The following is a 27,860-nucleotide window of genomic DNA, read 5'->3' on the forward strand; positions in this document are numbered from 1 at the left end:
TGAAGATTTCCAACATTTTCTATTTACGCCACACACTTCTGGCATCTGTATTGGGTTTGTGTCACGAACAACTGTGGGTCATTTGTTTAAGAAAAATAACCAGATGGCTTGAGTCGCAAAAATAGATTGAGGTGCTTTTATTTACCTCAAAACAAGACAAAAACTGGGGGAAAAAAAACAGTAAATATATATAGCCACCTTTAGACTAAACACAAAAGAAAACTAACCCCAAAGCCTTGGTAACCTGAGGCTTATAACTGCTAAGCCCCTCTCCCCAGACCAGCCAAAAGCTAATTAACTCAATTATCCAATTAAAGATGGTATCCTCCGCCATCTGCACACCTGTGCAGGTTGCTGCTGTCTCTATATGAGACAGCTCCATGCAGCAGCTCTGGTTCAGACCCAGTCACTATTACTGCTGGGGATGAGTGTTTCACCGAGTGCGCCATGTGCCGTCCGTAGTTAGTGACGGGCTTTCGTCACAGTTTATCTTCATTATTTTGTCTTCAATCTGTAGGAAAATGTATACATTTAATTTCTCCTCATTATCCTGTATGCAGAGGCAAATGAAATGAGATGCATTGCTGCTTAATTCTAAGACATTTAAAGTTTTCAATTGTCAAATTATCATGAGCTAAGTAACAATTTGTCATTTGGACTCATTTGACAGTCATCTTCAGCATTATGTAATAATAGTTAACATTTTAAAATCTCTGCATCTTTGATGTATGGAAAGTGCCTAATACCTTCCTTGAAGCTGTTTGGGTTTGTATCTTTGCATAGCTGTATGTCCTTGTACACAATCAGTGAATGTTAACAGATACCAGAAGCAATGAGGACTGTATGTGGGAATTTATTATATAATGATTTGAGCACAAGAATGAATTCACCTCACTGATTTGATATTGAAATCTAGTGAGCACCATTTGAAATATTGTGAACATGTCTGGTCTCTCTACCCAAGGAAGGATATCCCTACAATGAGGGACAGCAGTGAAGGTTCACCAGGATGATTTCTGAGATGAGTTTGACTGAGGCAAGATTATGCAAAATGGGCCTAGCTGTCTTGGGTTTAGAAGAATGAGAAGTGATCTCACTGAAATGTACAAACTTCTTAACAGGCTCGTCAGGATAAACGCAGAGCTGAAGACACGAGAAACTCTGAATGCTAGATCTGGAGCACTTGAGCAGGAGGAACTCAGCATATCAGGCAGCACTTGGGAAAGTTAAATCCAGGCTGACATATCAAAGTTGGGTCAGTTGACATTTGCACAAGTGCGTGTATGCACAGATGCAATGTGAAATTTGCAGCAGCGTCACAGGCACATAGCATCAGATACATAACATTCACAAGAAAAACAAAACTGTATATAAATTATAGTATATAAAAGAAAATTAGAACAAAAGAAACCGAAGTCCATTGTAGTGCAAAATGATCCTAACGTTGCTATGCTGAGGTGGTGATCAGAGTTGTGCTGGTTGGTTCGAGAAGCAGACAGTTGAAGGAAGTAGTTGTTCTTGAATTTGGTCCCTCACTGATAATAGGGAGGGATGTCACAGTGCTGAGTCCACTACTCTGTGCAGCCTCCGGTGCTCCTGTGCATTTGAATTGCTGTATCAAACGATGATGCAACCAGTCAGGATACTTTGAACAGTACATTTGTATTTGTTTGTTAGTATTATTTATTCTTTGTGTACTTACTTCTTATTTGCATGATTTGTCTTCTTTTGCACTTTGGTTGTTTCAGTCTTCATTGTTTATAGTTTTTCGTAATTCTGCTGGATTTTGTTTTCCTGTAAAAGGTCTGCAAGAAAACAAATCTTCAAGGTAGTATATAGTGACATGTATGCCTACTTTGGTAATAAATTTCCTTCAAACGTTTGAACTTTTGAGTGCTCAGTGACATGTCAAATCACCTTGACTTTCTATTTAAAAAAAAGTAATGAGCCTGGTGCATCTTCCTTGTGACTGCATCTGTATGCTGGGACCTATCTGATATGTTAATGCATGGGAATTTGTAGCTGCTGGATAGGATCTTTACAACCAAGGCAGAGAGATGAGAAGAAGTTTCTTCTCTTAGAATATTTGTAAGACCATTGACATAGGAGCTGAACGGAGGATAGCTGATGTTTTTCCGCTGTTTAAGAAAGGCTCTTAAGAATAAACCAAGAAATTATAGGCCAGTGAGCCTAACATTAGCAGTGGGAAAGTTATGAGAAGGTCCAAGGGACCGGATATATAAGTATTTTCATAGACAAGGACTGATTAGGGATAGTCAGCATGGTTTTATGTGTGGTAGAGCATGCCTAATGACATTTATAGAGTTCTTCAAGAAATCCTCTGGGAAAGTCGATGAAGGCAAGGCAGTGGATGTTATCTACGTGGATTTAGTAAGGCCTTTGCCAAGGTCCTGCGGGGAGCTTGGTCATGAAGATTCAGCTGCTTGGCATTCAAGGTGAGGTAGTAAATTGGGTAAGCCATTGGCTTTGTGGGGGAACCAAAGAGTGGTAGTAGATGTTTGCTTCCCTGGCTGGAGGCCTTTGCCACAGGGATTGGTACTGGGTTCTTTGTTTGTCTCCTATATCAATGATCTGGAGGATAATGTGGTTAATACACCAAGATTGCAGGTGTAATGAACAGCAAGGAAAACTAGTAGAGCTTGCAGAAAGATCTGGACCGGCTGGAAAAATTGTCAGATAAATGGAAGATGGCATTTAATGTAGACAAGTGTGAGGTGTTTTCCTTTGGGAGGATCAACCAGGGTAGGTATACAGTGAGCGGTAGGGTACTGAGGACTGTGGTACAACAAGGGGATTTGGGATACAGGTCCATAATTCATTGAAAGTGGTGATGTAAGCGTAACTTTGCTGGATCAAATAACGACAGCACAAAAAGATCGTTACTTATCTTTTCACCCATTTATTTCTTCGAGCTCAGCCAGTGAGTGAACTTGGACCTGACATCAGGGAGAGACCCTTTCTCATCTCCCTGGTAGTTCTACAAGTTCACTGCCCAGTGTCAGAATTGACAGAAGTTATAAGGCCACCGATACAAAAGAACAATCAGTTTGATAACCATTCCGGTCAAGTCAATGGACTGTTGATACAGAGAACAATCAGTTTGATAACTATTCCGGCCAAGTCAATGGACTATTGATACAGAAGTACAATCAATTTGTTAGACACTCCAGCCACCTTAATTAAAGAAAAGAATGCCCTACCTGGTTTGCTGGAGCCACAAACTTAATTACAAAGATAAGAACATCTGTCAAATTTATGCTTGAATTAAGAAAGGAATGTTCTGTCTAATTTCCATCAGATACTGCTTTTTGTCAAAATCAAAAGGTGTGAAAAGCCCAGAGACATCTTATGTGGATCTGGGCGAACTTTAACCCTTATCTTGCTCCAAAGAAAGCAGCTGTGAAACATTATTCAAACACACTGCAGTCACAGACATAGTCAGTACTGAATCCATTGTTTACAGGAATCTGAGAATCCCCCATTCCCTTAAACTTTATCAGTGACACAGGTAGATAGGGTCATGTGGGAAGCTTTAGGCATTTTGGCCTTCATAACTCAAAGTTTCGAGTATAGGAGATGGGATGTCACGTTGAAGTTGTGTAAGATGTTGGTGAGGCCTAATTTGGAATTTTGTGTGCAGTTTTGGTTACCTATCTAGTGGAAAGATATAAATAAGCTTGAAAGAGTACGAAGAAAATTTACAAAGGTATTGCCAAGACTAGAAGACCAAAGTTAAAAGGAAAGATTGAATAGCTTACAACTTTATTCCCTAGAACGTAGAAATCAAATCATTAGAAAGAGGTGACTAGAGTCAGAAGGTGTTGAACCTCTGTTGATAGAGCTAAGGAAATGCTAGGGGAAAAAGACCCAGAAGGGGGATGTATACAGACCCACAAGCAGTAGGAAGGATGTGGTCTACAAATTACAACAGGAGAAAGTAAATGCATACCAAAAGGGCAATACTACAGTAGTCATGGGGGATTTCAATATAGATTGGGAAAATCAGATTGGTGCTGGATTCCAGGAGGAGAAATTTCCGGAATGCCTATGAGATGGCTTTTCAGAGCAGGTCGTGGTGGAGCCCACTAGAGGATCAGCTATTCTGGATTGGGTGTTATGCACCAAACCAGAATTGATTTGTGACTTTAAGGTTTTAAAAAAAACCCTCAGAGGCAAGTGATCATGATATGATCGAAATCACCCTGAAATTTGAGAAAGAGAAGTTAAAGTTAAGTGTATTGGTATTACAGTGTAGAGGGAAGTGCAGAGACATGAGAGAGTTGGCCAGAATTGATTGGAAAAGAACACTGGCAGGGATGACGGCAGAGTAGCAATGGCTGGAATTTCTGGAAGCAATTTGGAAGGCAAAGGAGCTACATATCCCAAAGAGGAAAAAATATTCTAAAGGCAAGATGACACAACTGTAACAAGAGAAGTCAAAGCCAACATATAAGACAGAGAGGGCATATAATAGAGCAAAAATTAGAAGTTAGAGGATGCTGAAGCTTTAAAAAACCAATGGATGACAATTTTTAAAAAGCCATTAAGAAGGTAGTACTGGAACACAAAAGTAAGCTGGCCAATAACATTAAAGAGGATACCAAAAGTTTCTTCAGATACATAAAGTGTTAAAGAGAGGTGAGAGTGGATATTGGCTTGCTGGAAAGCGATGCTGGAGAGGTGGTAATGAGTGACAAGGAAATAATGGACAAACTGAATAAGTATTTCGCATCAGTCTTCAACTGGAAGACGCTCACAGGCGAAGTGTTGCCTCACCTGGAAGGACTGTTTAGGGCCCTTAATAGTAGTGAGAGAGGTGGTGTAGGGACAGGTGTAGCACTTGTTCTGCTTGCAAGGATAAGTGCCAGGAGGGAGATCAGTGGGGAGAGATGAATGGACCAGGGAATTGTGTAGGGATTGATCCTTGCAGAAAGCAGAAAGTGGTGGGGGGGGGGGGGGAGAGAAAGATAGAACCATAGAAACTACAGCACAGAAACAGGCCCTTTGGCCCTTCTTGGCTGTGCCGAACCATTTTCTGCCTAGTCCCACTGACCTGCACACGGACCATATCCCTCCATACACCTCCCATCCATGTATCTGTCCAATTTATTCTTAAATGTTAAAAAAGAACCCACATTTACCACCTCGTCTGGCAGCTCATTCCATACTCCCACCACTGTCTGTGTGAAGAAGCCCCCCCTAATGTTCCCTTTAAACTTTTCCCCCCTCACCCTTAACCCATGTCCTCTGGTTTTTTTTCTCCCCTTGCCTCAGTGGAAAAAGCCTGCTTGCATTCACTCTACCTATACCCATCATAATTTTATATACCTCTTATCAAATCTCCCCTCATTCTTCTACGCTCCAGGGAATAAAGTCCTAACCTATTCAACCTTTCTCTGGAACTGAGTTTCTCAAGTCCCGGCAACATCCTTGTAAACCTTCTCTGCACTCTTTCAACCTTATTTATATCCTTCCTGTAATTTGGTGACCAAAACTGAACACAATACTCCAGATTCGGCCTCACCAATGCCTTATACAACCTCATCATAACATAACAAGCTCTTATACTCAATACTTTGATTAATAAAGGCCAATGTACCAAAAGCTCTCTTTACGACCCTATCTACCTGTGACGACACTTTTAGGGAATTTTGTATCTGTATTCCCAGATCCCTCTGTTCCACTGCACTCCTCAGTGCCTTACCATTAACCCTGTATGTTCTACCTTGGTTTGTCCTTCCAACGTGCAATACCTCACACTTGTCAGTATTAAACTCCATCTGCCATTTTTCAGCCCATTTTTCCAGCTGGTTCAAGTCCCTCTGAAGGCTCTGAAAACCTTCCTCACTGTCTGCTACACCTCCAATCTTTGTATCATCAGCAAACTTGCTGATCCAATGCTTGATGGTGGGATCCCATTGGAGGTGATGGAAGTTTTGCAGAATTATGTGCTGGGCACGGATGCTGATGGGGTGGTAGGTGAGGGCAAGAGGAGCCCTGTCCCAGGTAGGGTGGCATGAGGATGGGGTAAGAGCTGATGTGTGCAAAATGGAAGAGATGCGGTTGAGGGCAGCGATGATGGTGCTGGAAGGAGAAAGCCTCATCCTGAGAGCAGATGCAGCAGAAACTGAGGAATTGAGAAGGGGATGGCAGTTTTACTAGTAGCAGGGTGAAATGAGGTATAGTCCCAGTAGCTGTGAGACTCTGTAGGTTTGTAATAGACATCAGTGGATAAGCTGGATCCAGAGATAGAGACAGTAAGATCAAGAAAGGGAAGGGAGGTGTCGGAAATGGACCAGGTGAATTTGGGGACAGGGTGGAAGTTAGAGGCAAAGTGGATGAAGTCAACAAGTTCAGCTTGGGAGCAGGAAGCAGCAGCAATAAAGTCGTTGATGTAGCGTAGGAAAGGTGTGGGATGGTCACCAGTGTAGGCTTGGAACTTAGACTATTCCATGTAGCCTACAAACAGGCAGGCGTCTATTGGAATTCTTGGAAGAAACAACAAGCAGGATAGATAGAGAATTGGTAAACATCGAGTACTTGGATTTTCAGAAGGCCTTTGACAAGTGCCACACATGAGGCTGCTATGACCCCCTGGTATTACAGGAAAGACTCTAGCATGGATAAAGCAGTGGTTGGTTGACAGGACGCGAAGAGTGAGAATGAAGGGAGCCTTTTCTGGTTGGCTGTTGGATGATGGAATTGTTGGCTTTGTTGCAAAGTTTGCAGACGAGATGAAGATGACTGGAGGGGCAGGTAGTTTTGAGGAAGTAGAGATGCTGCAGAAGACATTAGACAAATTAGGAGACGGGTAAAGAAATGGGAGATGGAATACTGTGCCTGGAAGTGTATGGTAGAATAAATGAAAAGTTTTGAGTATTTTCTAAAGGGAGAGAAAATATTAAAAAAAAACAGGTGCAAAGGGATGTGGGAGTTTTTGTGCAGGATTCCCTAAAGGTTAATTTGCAGGCCGAGTCTATGGTAAGGAAGGCAAACGCAATGTTGGGATTTATTTCAGGAAGACTGGAATATAAAAGCAAGTATGCAATGTTTGATAGAAAACCTGCAGATACTGGAAATCTGAGCAACACACAAAATGCTGGAGGAACTCAGCAGGCCAGGCAACATCTATGGAAAAAAACACAGTCAACGTTTCAGCATTTTGTGTGTGTTGCTATCTAATGTTTGAGACTTTATAAAGCACTGGTGAGCCCTCATTTGGAGTATTGTGAGCAGTTTTGGGCCCTTATCTTAGAAAGGATGTGGTAAAACTGGAGAGGGTTCAAAGGAGGTCCACAAAAATGATTCCAGGATTGAATGGGTTGTCATGTAAAGGGCATTTGATGACTCTGGGCCTGTACTTACTAGAATTTAGAAGAATGAGGGGTGACTTCATTGAAACCTATCGAATGGTGAAAGGCCTTGATAGAGTCGATGAGGAGAGGATGTTTCCTATGGACAGAGAGTCTAAAGCCAGAGGGCATTGTTCAAGAACAGAGGAGTGTCCTTTTAGAACAAGATGAGGAGGAATTTCTTTAGCCAGAGAGTGGTGAATCTGTGGATTTCTGTGCCACAAGCAGCTGTGGAGGCCAAGTCTTTATGTATATGTAAGGCAGAGGTTGATGGGTTCTTGATTGGTCAGGACACAGGTAGGAAATTAGGGCTGAGAGGAAAATTGGATCAGTCATGATGAAATGGCAGAGCAGATTTGATGGCCCATTTGGCTTATGGTTTTATGGTGTAAGATTGAGGGGAGATTTGATAGAGGTATACAAAATTATGATAGGTATAGATAGTGGAAAAAGTCTGCTTCAATTTACCCTGAGGTTGGGTGAGACTACAATGAGAAATCATGGGTTAAGGGTGAAGCTGAAATGTTTCAGAGGGGGAGCTTTTTCACTCGGAGGGTGGTGAGAGTGTGGAACAAGCTGCCAGTGCAAGTGGTGGAGGTGATCTTGATTTTTAACATTTAGGAGAGGTTTGGATAGGTACATGAATAGGAGGGGTATGCAGGGCTATGGTCCAGGCGCAGGTCGATGGGACCAGGAAAATTAAATGATTCAGCATGGACTAGATAAGGCAGAAAGGCCTGTTTCTGTGCTGTGGTTTTCTATGATTCTATAACAGTGTTCAATATACTGATCCATTTTATCCTACCAAAATAGACTGTGCAGTGATTATTGTGCTGCTGTTTTTGGAGAATGATGTGCACATATTGGTACCTTGATTCTACAATTAGAACAATTGTACCTCGGAAAGAATTTAATTGGCACTAAGAGGTGGAGACACTTTGAAATAAAAGGCACCGTACAAATGCAAGTTGTTTCGTTGTACGTGAAATTGGGGGAAGTGGATTTGCAATTAGGATAACACAAAGTAGTTAAGATCTTTTCATTTTATGAAGTCTTAATTATTTTAAAGATACTTCAAGTTGATTCAGACATAATTACAGGGCATTGAGTATAGAGTAAGGAAATCAGGTAGTATCTAATTAAAACTTTGGTTAGGCTCCCCTTGGAGTATTGTGCACAATTCTGTTTGCCCCCTTACAGGAAGAATATAGACTGCAGATGCTTTGGAAATCTGCAGAAGAGGTTTTCCAGGACACGGCCTGGAATTAAAGGTATGAACCATAAGGAGAGGTTGGATAAGCTTTCTCTGGGGAGTTGGACGCCAAGTAAAGAGTTGAAGCTCATAAAACTGTGAGACTAGATGGGATAGCGTCTTCATCTTTTTTCCAGGGTTGAAATATAAATACTAGAGGACTTGCATTTAAGGCAAGAGAGTAAAAATTTAATCGAGATGTGCAGGTCAGTTTTTTTTTACACAGAAAGTAATAGGTGCCTGGGACGGGTTGCGTGGTGTAGTGTTGGAAGCAAATGTGATGGTGTCATTTTGGAGGCTGTTATACCCATGAATGTGCAGGGTACGGATGGAAATAGAGTATGTACAGGCAGAAGGGATTTGATTTAGTTTGGTATAATCATTGGTGCAGACATTATGGGCCAAAGAGCCTGTTCCTTTTCTTTTCTGTTCTCTGTCTTAGGGAGAAATAATTGGAGTAACATTCTGCTGGAGCATCTGTGGAAGAAAAGGAATTGTCGACATTTCTTTCTGAAACCCTGCATCAGGGCAGTGATCAGGGAGGGAAGGTGGTTAGTTCCTCCAAGAGATTCTAGCAATTACAATCTCTTGTTTCCAAGAGATAACACTACTTTTTGGTTTAAGTCCTCATCTAGCACTTGAGCCATACTTTACGACTGGATGATTTTAATTAAAAAGAAGGCGTACTGGTAGTGAGTGGAAACATTAACTGTTTCCTTCTCAACACACCCTGTCTGATCTCTTGAAAATTTTCATAATTTGCTAATAATCTAATTTAATTACAGATTTCCTGCCTCTGTTGCATTGCACTTTTATAATTGAGTACTTGAGTTCACAGGCCAAAATAGTCAATCCTGGGCCTGTAAGGATTAACTGTACTCTTGAGTAATGAGTGAGTTCTGTTTTTACAGACGTTTACAAGTCAATTTTGTCCATAAGCCAGAAAATGCATGAAGATCACTCAATACGGGAATCATACTTCTGTCACATATAACCAAAATAACTGTAGGTGCAGAGATAGAAAGGAAACTCATTTTGCCATCCATGGGAATGCATGTGTGTAAGACTGCTAAATTTAATCATATGGGAGCTTGGTCATATGTAGGGGATGTTCTTAACCTGTTGATGGCCTGTGCTTATTACTCTAGTATCTCTCACATACCATCTTGTTTTTTTCCTGTTTCTCGTTTCTTTAAACTGCAGGGTTTCTGGATCCAGAGAAAAAACTTTTTTCCCATCGAATTTTATCAAGAGATGAGTGCATTGATCCATATTCTAAAACTGGCAATCTACGGTGAGTATTGTGCTAAGCATTTATAATTCCCTGTTTGTATGCATTTGGTTCAGATGTTAACCAATAGTCAATTCAACAAGTACATCCAGGAAACTAGCTCTTTTTTTCCTTTTTTAAATGAATCTTCTTCATAAAACAAGGCATACTATTGAGGAATTCAAGTCATGGCATTAAGATGGTAATTAATTTCTGTGCTTGTTTAGAGATGAACAATAGAACAGAAAACTGTGACCTACTTTGGTACTAATTGCAGATATCTTTTTGATAACTATCTTTAATGTTGTGGGCAATTGAAATTGTTGAGGGGTGCCTAAATTGGATTGTAGGAAAATAATTCGCTTTTTCCCACATTTGATTTTGAAATTTGCTGTCGATAGCGGAAGAGTTGGGGACATCACTGAGCAGATAAACGGTAGCACTTTTATAAGCTCACTGGGAGTGTCAGCATCAATTATCTGTCCTTTATTGATAACCTGGGGGTGAGATGTCACTTTGTGTGGCTACAGTCTATGTGGTGTGGGCGCTTCCACAATGCAGAGAGCTATGGAATTAGGGGATTTTTTGACCAGATGAACAAGGCGTTGTTGTATTTCGATGCCTTGGAGTGGTGCTTACTGCTCTTTCTGTCTGCCTGCCGCCTTTAACCTTTGAGCAAATGCTGGAGGTTGTGGGTTTGGGAGTATCGTTTAAAGAAGCCTTGGTGAGTTGTTGCACTACAGCAAGTAGCTGGCACAGAGATACGGATTGAAAGATGTTTTTGTTCAGAGCTAGCTGGATGTCCTTGAAACATGGTGTGCGTTTGAGCAAGCATTTAGAGAGTCTTGGTGCCATACTACATGGAAACTGGCCACTCAACCCATCAAGACAACCCTGTCCATCTGAACAAATTCCGTCCTTCAGCACTTGGCCCATAGTCTTTTAACCCAGACAATTCAAGTGCTTTTCTTATACCTTTCTTAAATATAGTCAGTGATCCTATTTCTGCCACTTTCACAGGCAATGTATCGCAAGCACTGACCACGCTTTGGCTTCCCCTCAAATCCCCTCTAAGTTTACCTAAATCTATGTCTGCTAGTTTTATTGTTTTATTTATCTCTGAAAAAGGCAGTCTGGCATCTGTCCCATCTCTCTATTCATCTTAACTCTATATAACTTGATCACGTCCCCAGTTAACCACCTCTGTTCCAGGGAAGAGAGACCCAGGCTCTCAAGTTTATCCTCGTGAATGAAACGTTTTGACTTGCACAACTCTACCACAGCCTCAGCAATGGAACGCTGTAGACCATCTCTTGCGCTATTAAGGATTCCTTTCTGATTTTGTCTCTGTTTTGCACTGTTTTTGTTTTTGCAGTCTTCTTTAATTCTATCTTCACTATTTTGTAGAGTTTATGCATAACTTATAATCTGTGTGTTGTCGGTTCCTACATGCCTGTCGTGCTGCTACAAGCAAGTTTTTCATTATACCTGTACCTTATCATACTTGTGCACATGACAGCTTGAAATCTTGGTGAAACTCCTCTGCAAAAAACGGAAAGATAAGTGGCTTTTATTGCAGGAGGATTTGAATACAAAAGGCATATTTTAATTTAAGATATATAGAGTACTGGGAAACTGCACTTTGAACACAGTGTGTGGCGTAAAGAAGCATACATGTATAACAGAGGGAGTGCAGCAGAATGTCACCACATCGGTTGGTATGATGGTCTGTTTGCTCAAAATTCAAAGTAAATTTATTATCGAAGTGTGTATATGTCATCTGAGGATTGCTTTCTTGCAGGCATTCACAGTAGACCAAAGAAATACAATTGTATTGTTTGTCATATGAAAAGTGATTAAGCAGATTGAGCCTGTGCTTCCTTAAGTTTAGAAAAATGAGAGGTGTTCTCACCTGAAGCAAACAGTATTCAAAAGGGGCATGTTTCAAATGCATAATTATTTTTACAATTTTGATTGATGGATAGAAATAATAAAGCTGCAGACTGTTCTGAAGGGGGTTAAGATCTGAATTTCTGGTTGCCACACTAGAGGACTGATTTGGGCTGGAGCAAGTGCAGAGGTGGTGCACCAGGCAGTGGCTTGGACTAGAGAATTTCAGTTCAAAGAAGAGATTTGATATGCTGGGGTTCTTCCTGCAATGAGCAAACTTGTTCATTGCAAGTGCTGGAGTTGCTAAGTATTACATGAAATGTCATGAAGACAATAGTGAGTAATGTTCCTCAAGCTCTGTCGATTCTTAGTTGTCTGGTGTAATTGATGTTTTATAAAACTGGATTAGGGAATAAATGGAGGATTTAAACATTTACATAGTATTTATACATTATAAATATTCAGATGATATGGCATTATTTATGGAAGGACAAACAATAAGTTTCAGGTCAATGACTTACCATTAGAACCTCTGATCTAAAGTATTAAATCTGTTCCAATCTCTACGGATGCTATTTGAATTGCTGAGAGTTCCCAGTATTTTCTGTTTTTGATTGCTTTCATATTACCAGCATCTCTGAAATTGTATTTATATTTTGGTTTTCTTTTTTTTTTATTCATCAATTTAGGAATCTTTTTCCTTGTGGTGACTCGATGGTTTGCATCATTGATGATCGGGAAGACGTCTGGAAGTTTGCACCAAACTTAATATTAGTTAAAAAATACACCTATTTTCAAGGAACCGGTGATATCAATGCTCCACCAGGATCTAAAGATGTGCCAGTGAAGAAGAGGGGTGAGTCTTAATAAGTGCGTGTGGCAGCTGTAGGATTTTGCAATTTTTTAAACTGATTTCTTGGGTACAGCTACGTTATATTTAAGTTACTGGAGTTTAAATTTCAGTATGGACTTTAAAATCTGTTAATAAATTTTAGAACTTAAAAGCCCTTGTCCAATCTGGGTTGTCATTTAAAAAAAATCCTCTTCAATGTGCATTATGAAATCCAAAATATTTGCATGACTGTGTGTGACATGAAACCCTCAGCAATTGTTTGAATATTGTCAGCCCTTTAGAATGATCATAGAAAGCCACTGGGTCCAGGAGAACTTTGGGAATAGGTAGTAAATGATGGCCTTGCTTTTCAAGGCCCATACTCTGAGAATGAATCAAAATCAGTCTCTGCATCCATCTTTTGCTCTGAGCTTTACTACTTACTGGTGAAAAGAGCTTGAGAAGGTTGGGACATTATTCAATGAAGCATCAGAAAATAAGGATGATCTCTTATAGAGGTGCATAAAATCATGAAGAACATAGATGGGGTGAATATCCTTTTTGGAAATCAAGGATTTGAGGGCATGGGTTATGCACTGATGTGATGAAAGGATCAGTATGGTTGGCATGCAACACAAAGTTTTTCCACTGTACCTCCGTACATATGACAGTAATAAACCAAATTACCTACTTGGATTTAAGGTGAGTGGAGGGAAATTTAATAGGATCCAGAGCAGCGGAGTTTTGATATTAGATGGTGGTCAGTGTGTGGAATGAACTGCCAATGTAAATTTTTGAGACCAGTACATTAACAACATTTGAAAGGTACTTGACTGAGGTACATAGATAGAAAAGGTTTTGAAGGAGCAATACACCCAATGTGCTGGAGGAGCTCAGCAGGCCAGGCAATATCTATGGATGGGAATAAACAGTTGATGGTTTGAGCCAAGACCCTTCATCAGAACGGACCTGCTGAGCTCCTCCAGCACTTTGTGTGTATTGCTGTAGATTTCCAGCATCTGCAGTGCTTGTGTCTAAGACTTAGAAAGATGTAGGCCAAGTGCAGGCAAATAGGACGAGCTTACATGGGAATTTTGGTTGGCGTGGACTGAAGGCCTAGAAACAGGCCCCTATCACTATCATGAGTCCAAGGTTGGAAGTTCCTGGAGAATGAGCACGAAATTAATGTTCAGAATATGACACAAGCCAGTTGTAAAATGGGACTTTGAGATGTGGATGAAATTGCTAACTAGGTGTTACTGTTACACATTACATAAAGGCAACAGAACTACTTTTGTGCACGTTATGGCTGCATTCTATATTTAGGACCTAGTAGAACAAATAGGATAGTAACACACACAAAATGCTGGAGGAACTCAGCAGTCCTGGAAAAGAGTAAACAGTCGACGTTTTGGACCGAGATCCTTTATCAGGATAAACAGGATCTTGACCCAAAAAGGTAGATCATCTATCTGGCTACAGGGATGCTGCTTGACCACTGAGTTCCTCCTGCAGTTTGTCTTTTGCTCCAGATTTCAGCATCTGCAGTCTTGTCTCCTCATTAGAAAGGATTGATGATTGAAAGTGTGTTTTTAGTTTTACTGTATGCAATGATTTTGTTAATTTTATTATTGTTTCTAATCTTGATGTTTTTTTTCTTGCTGTGTTCCACAGTAAATCATTCTTCAAAGCCCACAGAAGGACTGGAGCAGACCGTGCCCATTTCAACAGAAGTTGTCAGTACAAGCAACAGGTGTAGTGAAGGAACAGAAAGAAAAGAAGAAAGTAATGGCCTTGGGGAGTGTTCCAAGAAACAAAATGGTAGCAATAGTATCCTAAAGGATGAATCCTTAAAATGTAGTGAATCTTTAAAATGTGGTCCTAGTGCAAATGCTTTACATGACAAAGAACATGAAAGGATATCTTTATGTGACACCAGTCTTTCCCACACAAAAACTGCTAGTACTGTTATTTCTGGTAAAGCAAAAGAGTCTGAACAATTGTCAGAGTGTGCAGTTACGCTGGCAGAGAGTAGCTCGGGGCAGTCTGCCAAGGAAGGTGAAAGCCACTTAAAGGCAGCTAGCAGTGAGCTCGATTTTGACCTGTCAAGTGACAGCGACAGTGAACTGGAGGAAGGAAAACAAGGCTCCACCTCACCCTCGCCCACCCTGAGCCTAGACAGTGAGAAGGGCACAGCAAAAAAGAAGACAAGGAAACAGCGAAAGGGGAGCACAGAGACAAAATTTAACCACTCAGAGAAGGAGAAGGTACTTGATTTATTAGAGTCAGATTTGCAGGATAAGAGAGCCGACTTGGAGCCCGAGACAGATGCTGACCAGGACTTGCTTGGCGACGTGGGGAACGGGTGCACTGAAAAGAAAGAGGCTGAGACGGAGTCTCAGAACAGTGAACAATCGGGTGTAACGATGGGTGAGTCCCTCGATCAAAGCATGGACGTGGAAGAGGAGGAGGAGGACCAAGATGACGACGACCATTTGATTCACTTGGAAACGATCCTGGTCCATGTCCACACAGAGTATTATGCCCAGTATGAGAAGTACCTCAAAAAGGAGAAGCAAGTGCCTGATCTGAGGAAGATTGTTCCAGAACTGAAGAGCAAGACACTTGAAGGCACAAGGATAATATTCAGTGGACTCTACCCAACAAACTACCCCATGGAAAAGACAAGAGAGTGGTATCATGCCACAGCCCTTGGAGCCAAGGTTAGCAAAACCTTATCTTTGAATCCCAAAGACCCCAACAGGACAACTCACTTAGTTGCTGCTCGTCCTGGTAAGTGCACTGTCGTCTGCTTTGTTGAGCTTCATGTTTATTGAGGAGGAATGAGGATTGTTTTTTTTTAAACACTGTGTTGGGGTGGGCCTCTCTCTTCTCATATTTAATGGTGTTAGGTAATGGACTGCTTGCTGTTTTGGCTCAGTACTGCACCTTGTTATGTGAAGTGGCTCCACATTTGTGTAGGCTGCAAGCTCTGGGAATTAATTTCATTCCTATCCTAATGCTTTAGATTTTTACCATGGGTTTGTGTGTCTAAAGATGTGCCATCTGTTCCCATCACTTATTTCACTGGTTAATGTTTGCAAACTAGCGAAAAAAGGTGTTGTCTGTAATGCCTTTAGCAAGAGGAAACCATCCAAAGCACTTCACAGGAGAGCAGTGAGAGAGAGGTTGAAGCCAAACCAAAGAGAAAGATATTTGGAAGACTGGCTAACACCTTGGTCACTAAGTCAGTTTCTTAAAGGGTGATCTTGAAGGAAAGGAAGGAATTCCAGATCTCTAGGCCTAGCCAGGAATTGAGGTCAATGGAGAGAGTGTATAAAGAGGCAAGGATCGGAGGAGCATGGAGTGATTGGAGGATTGTAGTTCTGGATGCCAGTTTTTTGTGGACAGTCTAGGTCAGGGAGCGTTGGGTTGGATGATCCAGCGTGCATGCTTGGAAGAAGGTTGCAGAGAGTTTTGAAAGAGCTCAAGGTCATGGATGCTAGAGATTGGCATACTATCAACATGGGAAAAGATAATATGTGTGCGTGAGTGGCTTTCTTTTACAGCAACACCCAAATACACACCTCCTATGGCCACCATCTCTTTAAGAACAGTAGATTAGCTGAGCGAACAGTTTAAAGGTTTGAGAGGTGTGTGTGTTTTCTTTGTGTGGGAACGAATGAGAAGAAGACATGGAAAAGGGGAAGTGCAATATGAGAAATACAAGTAGGGAAACCGAGATGCCTGTGTTAGTGTTTGAAAGAGTGGGAGCAGAGACACTTCAGGAGATAGCAGGTGAGGAGGAACCATGGGAGAGTTTATGTAAGAGAGGTTTAGGAGCCAGACCAAGAAACAGAAATGCAAGATGAAGCTGGGTGTACTTTAACTTAGGGAGACGGTTGAACTTTGGATAGTGGAAAGTTGATGAAAACAGTGTCAATACTTGGGACATTTCATGAAGTTTTTCATGCAGTTCATTTGAGGCTGTGTGTAAAAGTAGATCCCCCACCTTTGACTGGAGATGCGTTATTTTTGTAAATGATTTATTTCTAAAATATCTTTTGAGATGCTCCATGTGCAAACAGACCTGATGGCCCACTGGACATTCCTATTTGAAATTACAGTGCCACCAGGTCTCGATATCGCCTTCTGGGTCTCCATTGTTGGCAAGTCTCCTGAGAATGCTGCAGTTCCAAAATGTCTCCAGGAACGTGCAGAGTGAGTGGAGGTAAGAACAGAGAACTGACAGGGGGTCTTTCTCACCTGCCTCCCCTCCCTCTTGCCATGTCCTGGCATCACTCCTTTATCCTCCCACTAGGGTAGTGGGTCCTGCTGAGAATTTTGAATTGTAAAGAGAAAAATTGTGTGCTTTTAAAAGGAGAGGAAGGGTCAATATTCAGATACATTGTTAATCTTTATAACATGCCTCAAAATAGTGGACTGATTGTACATTGATGCTTCATTATCTAAAAATAGGTAAGTTAGACTACAGCAATACTTGGAGAAAACAGGTCCATACTCAATGGCATTGGATATGTAACATGGGCAGTGTTGGCTGATTCTACCTATTGAAAGGCACATGTATTATCACATGGTAGAGCTGCTGGACAGTATTTGGAGCTTTGTGGTGTTAATGCAGAGTTAAGATCTCAGCAGGAAAACTGGAGAATTTAAATTCAGGTTGCTAAGTAAACTTGGGGATCTGTAATGTGGAGGTGAAGTGGCAGAATCCCATGTAATCTTCATCCTTCAGTGAAGGAAGTCTGTCCCTACCTGACAAGGTTTATGTATGATTTGGATGAATGCATGAATAGGAGGGGATACAGGTCAAATGCAAGACATGGGACTCGCTTGGTGGGCACCCTCAGTTACTCTTATGACTCAAAATGGATGTTGTAACCTGTCGTCTGATAACAAACCAAGAAGTAAAAAGGGTTTCATAATAAATTTGCTAATAAACAGTCTGTTGGATGAACCTCAGTGGGTTGAGCAGCATTTGTAGGAGAGGAATTGTCGATGTTTTGGGTGGAAACTCTGCATCAGGACTGAAAGTGAGGAAATGGCTGGTATGAAGAGAGGAGATGGGGAGTGCTGACACAGGAGTCTGAGATGATTGCTGGACTGAAAGTAACAGGCAGGTTATCATAAGGTATGGGAGGAGAGGGGAAGGGAGGCTGGAGTCGACAGACATCTGCAGATGTATCTGTCCATCTATCCTATCAGGCATCTCCTGCTCATCTGTGGAAGGTCTGCCCTTCCACGTTAGCCTCAACGATCACCTCAGAGTTCACAAGCCTGAATTGAAGCCAATCATTCTCAGTGGCAATGGACTACCTAAGCAGGGGAAGTTAATGGCTCAGAGAATACAAGGTGTAGGTGAGGTGGCACTAGATCGAGTTAAATGCTGAGGATGATTGGAATTGGGGTGGACCATAAGCAGCAGCATGAACCAGATGGACCATCGACTCTTTTTCATCCTGGGTGTATGTTGAAAAACAAACTTGCCCTGACCACAGTGCCATTCAGTTATACCATATGGAGGAACAGACTTAAGATGATTTAAGTCTTAAGGAGTGATTAAATTGGATATACCAACACTTACTGATGTTTGGAAATAGGTGATTCATTAGTTCAGTAAGATTCTGCACAGATGAAAACTAGGAGGTTATTTCTTCAAGCTAAAGCCAGGAAATAAGAACTTAATTGAAGGGCCAGTGATTTAGGACAGGGACAGAGGCTTTTTTTTTTTACTTGTGGTTATAAATCTTTGAAATTCATGTCTTGTTTTGGTAGAGATTTACAACATTGAGTAAATTATCGAGGGTTTAGGGATTTAGGAGGGTAAAAGACTTGAAGTGAATAGTTTTGTTGTGGGGGAGGTGGATTGGCGATCCAAATCACTTCTGAGGATCGATTTTTTCCCCCTCCCCCTCCCCAACTTCTTTTTGTGTACGTATGTTTAAGTGTAATTGTCATTCAACCATACATGAATACCCATGAATACAGCAAAATGAAACAGTGTTACTCCAAGGCCAAGGTGCAAAACACAGCACCAACAGTCATACACAGTACCAGGCGCACACAGCACATATGAGACAGCAAGCACATGCAGTATAAGATAGAAGTAAAATACAGTCACACAAAAATATATCCAAATTCCTGAGTCCATGAATGTTGCAGCAGTCTGTAGTTAATCACAATTCTGCTTGTCTTCTGCCAAGGGAACACTAGGGCAGCAACATTCCTATTCTGTGCCACACCACCTCTGGCTCTCCAGTGGAGTGCCCAACTCCAACCCCTGTCCCTGTGCAACTGGCCACAGGTGCCACCATGGCTTGAGACCCAGTCCTCGCTATGACTGAGGTCATGCCGCTCCCCTGTCATTCATCAACTAGCTAATCAGTTGGACTTGAAGCATTCCATACCACCAGTATCCAACAGAACACAAAATAATCTGCAGATGCTGGGGTCAAAGCAACACTCACAACACGCTGGAGGAACTCAGCAGGTCGGGCAGCATCTGTGGAAAAGATCAGTTGACGCTTCGGGCCAGAGCCCTTCGTCAGGACTGTAGAGGGAAGGGGCAGAGGCCCTATAAAGAAGGTGGGGGGGAGGGTGGGAAGGAGAAGGCTAGTATGTTCCAGGTGAAAAACCAGTAAAGGACAGAGTTTTGCAATCACAAGAAAAGCAACTAAGATGATCAGTTGCTGTTAGTCTGCATATCTCCATTGCGAACTGAAGTCCCTCTGTCACAGTCCATACCAACTCCCTCAGTTTCTCCGGCAACAAGCAACTCGATGGAGTAGATCTGCAGTACTTTAATGTTTAGCAGGGTCTTGCGATTGTGAAAAAACGTTTAAGAGAGACAATAACACCTTCAGTTGACCCTGTAGAAGCTGCTGTGTCAGAGTATGCTGCCATCTTACCAGAAGTGTGTTTGAACCATTAGAGAATGCATAAGAGGTTCACAGACATATTCGGTGCTGTAATGGTTCCGATAGCCAGGAAGTCTGAGGTGGTGTTTTTTTTCTAAGTAAGATCTCACTTCAGGAAACATCTTCAGGGACAGAGTTGTCAACTGGGGCAAATGCAGTGAGGGACTTACGAGTATAGATACAGAGTAACTCCCACAGCTGGGCTGGATGGAACTACCCCATTGGCCAGATGTTGAGCACCGTGGACGTAAAAGATTAGCCATGACTGTAATGAGTGGTGGAGCAGTTGAACATCCAATTTAAATAGCAGGTATGAAGCTGGTGAGTTGGGGTCAGAGACTGGTTATTCTCGGCGATCTTGTCACTGCATCCGGTTTCTTGCTTTGGGAGAGGTTTTGTACTTCTCTGATCTGCCAGGAGCTAGTTTATCAGTGGAAGACTACATTTTGGGAGAAACAGTATGGTCCAGCATGTGGAGACTTGCAAACTTGGGGTAGAAGAAGATCTGTCCGTGTAGTGAATTTGTTTAGAAAACAGAGTCAATTCAAATAGTGCAGGAAATGGAAACTGCAGCAACCTCTCTCAATAACTATGATTTATTTCTCTAGGAAAAGTTCAATGAGTAGTGTGCAGCCACATATAAGTCATGTGCATTAAATAAACCTTGGCCACTTGCAATGGGTGACAACCTAGCTTGTTGACAATTAATCATCTGCTGGCTGTAGTGTTATCTTTATTTTCATCTTAAATACAATCATACAGCATGGAAACTAGCCCTTCAGCCCAACTTGTCCATGCTGACCAGGATCTCACACAGCTAGTCTCATCGTCAAATGTTTGGCCCATATCCCTCTAAAATAGTCCCATCCATGTTCCAGTCCGAGTGCCTATTAAGTGTTGGGAATGTACAGTGCTTATCTCAATCACTTCTTCTGGCTGCTTATTCCATGTGCATTACCTTCTGTGTTCAAAAGCTTGTTTCTCATTTCTCTCTTCTCCCCTTAAAACTGATAAAGGCATCCGTTAGTCTTGCGAGACCGTGGATCTGCGCCTGGAAAGTCTTCACGCTCCAGAGTGCAGGCCTGGGCAAGGTTGTATGGAAGACAGGCAGTTAGGTGCCCATGCTGCAAGTCTCCTCTCTCCACGACACTGACGTTGTCCAAGGGAAGGGCATTAGGACCCATACAGCTTGGCACCAAGTGTCGTCGCAGAGCGCTGTGTGATTAAGTGCCTTGCTCAAAGACACAACACGTTGCCTTGGCTGGGTCTCGAACTCATGACCTTCAGATCGCTAGTCAAGTGTCTTAACCGCTTGGCCACGTGCCCCTTAAAACTACGCCCACCAGTTTCTGATTCCCTTTCCTTCGGAATAAGACTATGCATTCACTCTATCTGTGATTTTATATACCTCTGTGGAATAAACTTCCAGCTTGCACAATCTCTCCTTGTATCCCAGGCCCTCAGATCCCAGCAGCATCTTCAAAACCCTTGGCATTTTTTTTCTAGCTTAATGTTAGCTCCTCTATAGCAGGGTGACCAAAACTATACACAATATTCCCATGTGTAACCTCAACGTCGTCCTATACAACTGCAGCATTATGCCTGGACTCCTATACTCAATGCCCAGACAAAGGAAGATGAGTGTGCCTTCTTCCCCACCCTGCCTACCTGTGGTTCCACATGCAAGAACTGAACTCCTAGGTTCCTCTGTTCTACGACACTCCCCACGGCCCTACTGTCCACTGTGAAAATATGCCCTGGTCTCACTTAAAATATTGAAGCACCAGTGATCTGGTTTCAGTTCCATCATTGGAATTTGTACATTCTCCTCATGACCATGTGGGTTTCCTTCGGGTGCTCCAGTTTCTTCCAAGATTCCAAAGACATACAGATTGTAGGTTAATTGGTCACAAGGGTGTAATTGGGTGTCGTGGCCTAGCTGAATCAGAAGGGGCTTGCGTCTTGTTGGATCTCTATATAATAATAAAAAAAAAAACGATAATGCAACACAAATGCAATTCTTTTATTTTCCATCAGTGTATAATTGCTAGCCCATCAAATTTGTGTTCTAAGCAGCCAGCAGAATTTGTGTTTGTAGGAGATTGAACATCCTTTGGTGTATTTTAAATACTTAAATTTCAGCCCGCAAAGCTTTCCTGATGTACGAATTAACATGCATGATGGAGAGCCATTAGCTTTCTGGAGTGCAGTCAAGGCTGAAACGTGCATCAGATGCATCTGTTTACAGTTTAAAATAGCATGTTAATCTCATCAGCGAATCAGAAGTCCACAGTGATTTTATCCCTATTGAACTAAAAGCTTTGTAACAACTTACATTTGTACATCCAGCGGGTAATTTAGTGGATACCAGCAGTTGAGTTGCAGGCTGCTTTGTCTCCTTGGCGCGGCTGTGACTCGGCTCTCCAAGACACTAGAAAAGTAATGAGTTTAACTGACAATTGCAATTTTAACCTGCAGTAAATCTTTGCAGCTGAAGCCAGTCTGACTAGTTCTGTATTTGGATAACTATGTCATTTATTCTCTGTCCATTTCCGTTATCTTGGCAGTGCTGGAATAGAGTACTGTCTGCACACATCTATCTGTAATGTATCCCCTACACAGGCCTCTGCATCCTGTTGAGCACTGATGTGCAAAGCTGGTTAAAACGATTAGCTTTATTCGTCACATATACATCAAAACATAGTGAAGTGCGCTATTTGCGTCAAATCAGTGAAGATTATGCTGGGCAGTTTACAATTATCACCATGCTTCTGGTGCCAACATAGCATGCCCGCAACTCAGTAACCCTAACCGTATATCGTTGGAGTGTGGGACAAAACCAGAGCACCTGGAAGAAACCCACGTGGTCACTGGGAGAACATACAAATTCCTTACAGACATCGATGGTATTTGAACCCTGAACTTACAGATGACACTGTAAAGCATTGGGACAACGGCCCCGTTTCTTTTACCTTTGCCTTTGATTCCAACAAGTGGTGCTATAGTGAAATGGTGGATCACTGGCTGTGTATTTCAATTTTGTGTTTACTCTTGAATCACATGGAGGCAAGAATAATATCTATGATACCAATACTGCTTGGTGAGGAACCTGTACATGTTGAATTAGTGGAGATAAGTTACAGGTAGATAGGGTAGTGAAGATGGTGTTTGGCACATTGACCTTTATCAGAATGGGCGTTGAGTATAGAAGCTGGGAAGTTATATTGCAGTTGAACAAGACATTGGTGAAGCCACCGTGCTATAGATGATTTGGCATGGCTGAGGAATTGGTGCAGGGCGCAAGGGTTTAGATTTCTAGATAATTCGCATTTCTCTGGGGAAGGTAGGACCTGTACCACCTGAACCTGTAGGAAACCAATATCTTTCCATGCAGGATTGCTAGAGCTGTTAGAGGAGACTTAAACTAATTTGGCAGGGGGCTGGGAACCAGAGTTATAGGCCTGAGGATGAGACAGTTGGTATAGAAGTAAATGGAGTGTATAGTTTAGAAAGGGATCAGAATTTAGCTTCCAAGGACATTTAACATGGGGGCAAAATTGAAAAGAGTGATGAATACAGGACTGAAGGTGTTATTTGTGAATGCATGCAATATACAGAGTAAGGTAGGCGATCTTGTAATACAGTTAGAGATTGGCAGGAATGACATTGTGGGAATTACTGAGTCATGGATAAAGGAAGATCGTAGCTGGGAGCGTAACATCCTATGCAAGAATGCACAGACAGGCTGGTAGGCAAAGGGAGTGGGGTGACTCTGTTGGTAAAAAATGAAATCAAATCCTTCAAAAGAGGTAATATGGCATCAAAAGGTGTAGAGTCCTTGTGAGTAGAATCAAGAAATAGTGTGACACTATTACAGCTTGTTGGAGGTTGGATCCCGTCTGTAAGAGACTGTAGATAATGTTACTCCCTGTGAACGTGTGGGTTTCCCCCAGGTGCTCCAGTTTTGTCCTACATTCTGAAGATGTGCCAGTTAGTAGGTTAAATGGTCAAAGTAAATTGTCCTGTGTTTAGTCTGGGTTAAGTAGGTGGGTTGCTGGCTGGTGCGGCAATTTGGGCCAGAAGGACCTTTTCTGCACCATATCTCTAAAATTAAAGAAAAAGATCCAGACAGGCCTCCAAACAGTAGCCAGGATGTGGAGTATAAATTACAATGGGAGATGGGAGATAAAAGACATGTAAAAAGGGTAATATTACAAGAGTCAAGGGGGATTTCAGTATGCAGGTAGACTGGGAAAAACATGTTGGTGCTGGTTCCCAAGAGATGGAATTTGTAAAATGCCTATATTTCAAATTGTAAAATAGCTTTTTTAGAGCAGCTTGGGGTTGAACCCACTTTGAGCAAGGCAATTCTGGATTGGGTATTGATTTGAGTAGGGCAATTAAGCTGAGGAACCCTCGGGAGGCAGTGATCAAAATACAATCGAATTCATCCTGCAGTTTGCGAGGAGAACTAAAATTGAATATATCAGAGTTAGAGGCATGAGAAAGGAGCTGGCCAGAGTTGGTTGGAAAGGGACACAATCAGGGATGACGGCAGACAGCAATGGTTAGAGTTTCTGGGGGCAGTTCCGAAGGAGCAGAATAAATACATCCCAACGAGGAAGATGTATTCTAAAGGGAGGATGAGGTAACTGTGGCAGACAAGGGAAGTCAAAGACAGTATAAAAGCAAAAGAGAAGGCATATAATATAGCAAAAAATTAGTGGTAAGTTAGAGGATTTGGAAGCTTTTAAAAATGAACAGAAGGAAAAGGAAAAAAAGCATTTAGGTGAGAAAAGATGAAGTATGAGTATAAGCTAACCAATAATAGAGAAGAGGATGCGAACAGTTTTTCTGATATATAAACAGTAAAATCAAAAGGCTAGAGTGGATATCAGATCACTTTAAAATTAATCTAGAGACGTAGCAATGGGGGACAAAGATCGCGGGCTAACTTAATAAATATTTTGCATCCGTCTTCACTGTGGAAGAAACCAGCAGTATGCCAGCAATTCAAGTGTGTCAGGAGCTTAAATGAGTGTAGTTGCGATTACTAAGTAGAAGCTGCTTGGAAGGCAGAAAGGTCTGAAGATAGATGAGTCACCTGGACTAGACGGATGACACCCTAGAGTTCTGAAAGAGGAAGCTGTCGAGATTGTGGAGGTATTAGTAATGATCTGTCAAGAATCACTAAATTCTGGAATGGTTCCAGAGGACGGGAAAATTGCAAATCTCACTCCAATTTTTAAGAAGAGAATGAGACAAAAGACTGGAAATTTCACATTAGTTAGCCTGACTTCGACCGTTCGGAAGATTTTTGCCCATTATGAAGGATGAGGTTTTGGGGTACTTGGAGGCACATGACGATCGGCCAAAGACAGCATAGTTTCCTTAAAAAGAAATATCTGACGAATCTGTTGGAATTCTTTGAGGAAATAACAGGCAGGACGGACAAAAGAGAGTCACTGGTTGTGGTTTACTTGGATTTTTAGAAGGCCTTTGACAAGGTGCTGCATATGGGGCTGCTAAACAAAATGAGACCTCATGGTATTGCAGGAAAGATACTTGCAGGGGGATAGAAGATTGGCTGACTGGCAGGAGGCAAAGAGTGGGAATAGAGGGGGCCTTTTCTGGTTAGCTACCAGTGACTAGTAATGTTCCACAGAGGTTGGTGTTGGGGCTGCTTCTTTTCACGCTTGTGTCACTGATTTGTATGACAGAATTGATGGCTCTGTGTCCAAGTTTGCGGATGATACAAAGATGGGTGGAGTAGCAGGTAGTGTTGAGGAAGTAGTGAGTCCGTAGAAGGACTTAGACAAATTAGGACAATAGGTAAAGAAGTGGCAGATGGAATATAATGTAAGGAAATGTATGGTCATCCAATTTAGTCGAATGAATAAAGGCTATTTTCTAAACAGGGAAAAAATTCAGAAATCAAAGCTGCAAAGAGACTTGGGGGTCCTCATGTAGGATTCCTTAAAGGTTAATTTGCAGGTTGTTAGTGGTAAGGAAGGAAAATACAATGTTAGCGTTCATTTCGAGAGGACTAGGATATAAAAGCAAGGGTGTAGTTCTGAGACTTTATAAGGCATTGGTTATACCACACTTGGGGTATTGAGAGTAGCTTTGTGCCCCTTATCGAAGAAAAGATGTGCTGGTGTTGGAGAGGGTCCATAGAAGGTTCATGAGAATGATTCCAGGAATGAAAGGGTTAATGTATGAGGAGCTTTTGATGGCTCTAGGCATGTACCTGCTGGAGTTTAGAAGAATGAGGAGGTTGGGGAGAGGTTGGATCTCATTGCAACCTACTGAATATTGAATGACCTGGGTAGAGGGATGTGGAGATAATGTTTCCTGCAGTGGGTAAGTCTAGAAACAGAGGACACAACCTCACAATAGAATGATGTTACTGTACAACAGAGATGAGGATTTTGTTTTAGCCAGAGAGTGGTGACTCCACGGAATTCATTGCCACAGATGGCTATGGAAGCCAAGTCATTGGGTATATTTAAAATGACGGTCGATAGGTTCTGAATTAGTTAGGGTGTTAAAAGTTATAGGGAGAAGGCAGGAGAATAGGGTTGAGAGGGATACCAAGTCAGCCATGATGATGAGCTGTTGACCCAGCACAAGACCAGCTATTTTGCCTTTGTCTATGGATGGCCCAACACGAGATGAGGAACTGCTCCATACTTGTTCTTGCAGAAATGTGGCCCCAGGGCAACATTTCATTCACCATCAATCTTCAGGGCATGCCATTCAAGGAATTGTGCTAATGTTATTTCTGTGACTGTGTGTGCTATGGTAACTATATGTTTACTCATGGTCCCAGAACACAGCCTACACTATCAAAAAAGCTCACCAACTCCTTTACTTTTTGAGGAGGCTGAAGAGAGCTGGACTTCGCACATCCATACTTGTGTTAGTCTACAGATACACAGTAGAGTGCATCATAACAAGCTGCATCATTGCTTGGCATGGAAACCACACTGTGGCGGACAGGAAGGTTCTACAACAGGTAGTCAAAACCTGATTTTGTGCTGCATTGCATCTGCAGTAGCAATTATTTTGTTTTCCTTACATTTGTGTATAGGAAATCACATTAAACAATCTTAAATCTTGAATGTACTGTGACTATATGTACTGTGTTTTGCACAGAAGAATGCCGTTTCATTTAGCTGTATACATCTGTATAGTTGAATGACAATCAAAAATCTAACTTGAACTTGAAATGGGGTGGACTTGATTGGCTGAATGGCCTGATTTTGCTCCTGTGTCTTATGGTGTCAGCATCCTCAGATGCTGGAGGAACAGTGGGTCGAGCAGGATCTGTGGAGACAAAGTGTTAGGCAATGTCTCTGGGTGAGATCCTGTATTTGGACTGAGAATTTATAAAAGGAGATTACCAGTATAAAGGGATGAAAAAGAGGGGGTGAGGCAGGGACTGGCAGGTGATAGGTGAAACCAAATGAGAAGGGAGATGTTGCATATCTTCATGTTGTCAAATCAAATGCAAAGAAAATGAGAGTCATACTCTTACTTCAGGTTACCTTTCAGAAAATAAAGTTAAAATTTGGAACTGGGCTACCTCTTAATTATTGTTTAATTAACAGCTATTGAATTGACACTTGTAAAATATTACTCTTCCAAAGTGTGACATTTGTCAGATGAAGGGTGAGCCATGGAGAAAGAAAGCCTATAATTATCACGTACTTATCACCCATTATTTTGGTGGAAAATGTTCGTGTTCCAGTTAGTGAATCAAAATAAAATCTTGTGGTTGCTGGGAATCTGAATTAAAACCAGAAAATGCTGGAAATGCTCAGTAGGTCTAAGAGTAGAATGGTGTTACATTTCAGATCCATGAAGCCTTGTCAGAATCAGTTCTAGTTGGTTCTAATCATCTGTTATAATGATTGTGAGAAAAATAATGAAACTAAGAAGTTTTTTTTTCCCCCCTTGCAACGGAGAAGAGGCCATTTATTCCATTAGGTGGCAGTCAGAGGAATCCCACTCCCCACTATTTTCACACATTTTCAATTCTACCACCCAATTTACAGTGACCAATTAACCTATGAATCTTATGTTCATTGGAATGTTGGAGAGAGAAACTGGAGCACCTACAGAAAAGCTGCAAGGCCATTGGTAATTCATCAATTTGTTTATTAATGCACCAAAGTACAGTGAACATTTTTGTTGCATGCCGTGTATAAAGATCACTTCACCCCATAAGTACTTCGAGGTAGTACAAGAGGAAAGTAGTAACAGAATGCAGAATATAGTGATACAGTTGCAGAGAAAGTGC

The 27,860-nt window shown here is 41.7% G+C and overlaps 1 protein-coding gene across 3 annotated transcripts in view; it reads left to right on the forward strand.

The window, feature by feature from the left end:
* Window positions 1-27,860, forward strand: part of ctdp1 (CTD (carboxy-terminal domain, RNA polymerase II, polypeptide A) phosphatase, subunit 1) — a 353,744-nt gene that overhangs the window by 46,220 nt on the left and 279,664 nt on the right. For all 3 annotated transcript variants that reach the window (XM_072261691.1, XM_072261682.1, XM_072261671.1), the window contains exons 6-8: window positions 9,829-9,919; window positions 12,475-12,641; window positions 14,292-15,410. In XM_072261691.1, the coding sequence (XP_072117792.1) occupies window positions 9,829-9,919; window positions 12,475-12,641; window positions 14,292-15,410 (1,377 nt within the window). The remainder of the gene's footprint in view (window positions 1-9,828; window positions 9,920-12,474; window positions 12,642-14,291; window positions 15,411-27,860) is intronic.

Source organism: Mobula birostris, chromosome 1 (assembly GCF_030028105.1).
Source record: "Mobula birostris isolate sMobBir1 chromosome 1, sMobBir1.hap1, whole genome shotgun sequence".
NCBI classification, from domain to species: domain Eukaryota; kingdom Metazoa; phylum Chordata; class Chondrichthyes; order Myliobatiformes; family Myliobatidae; genus Mobula; species Mobula birostris.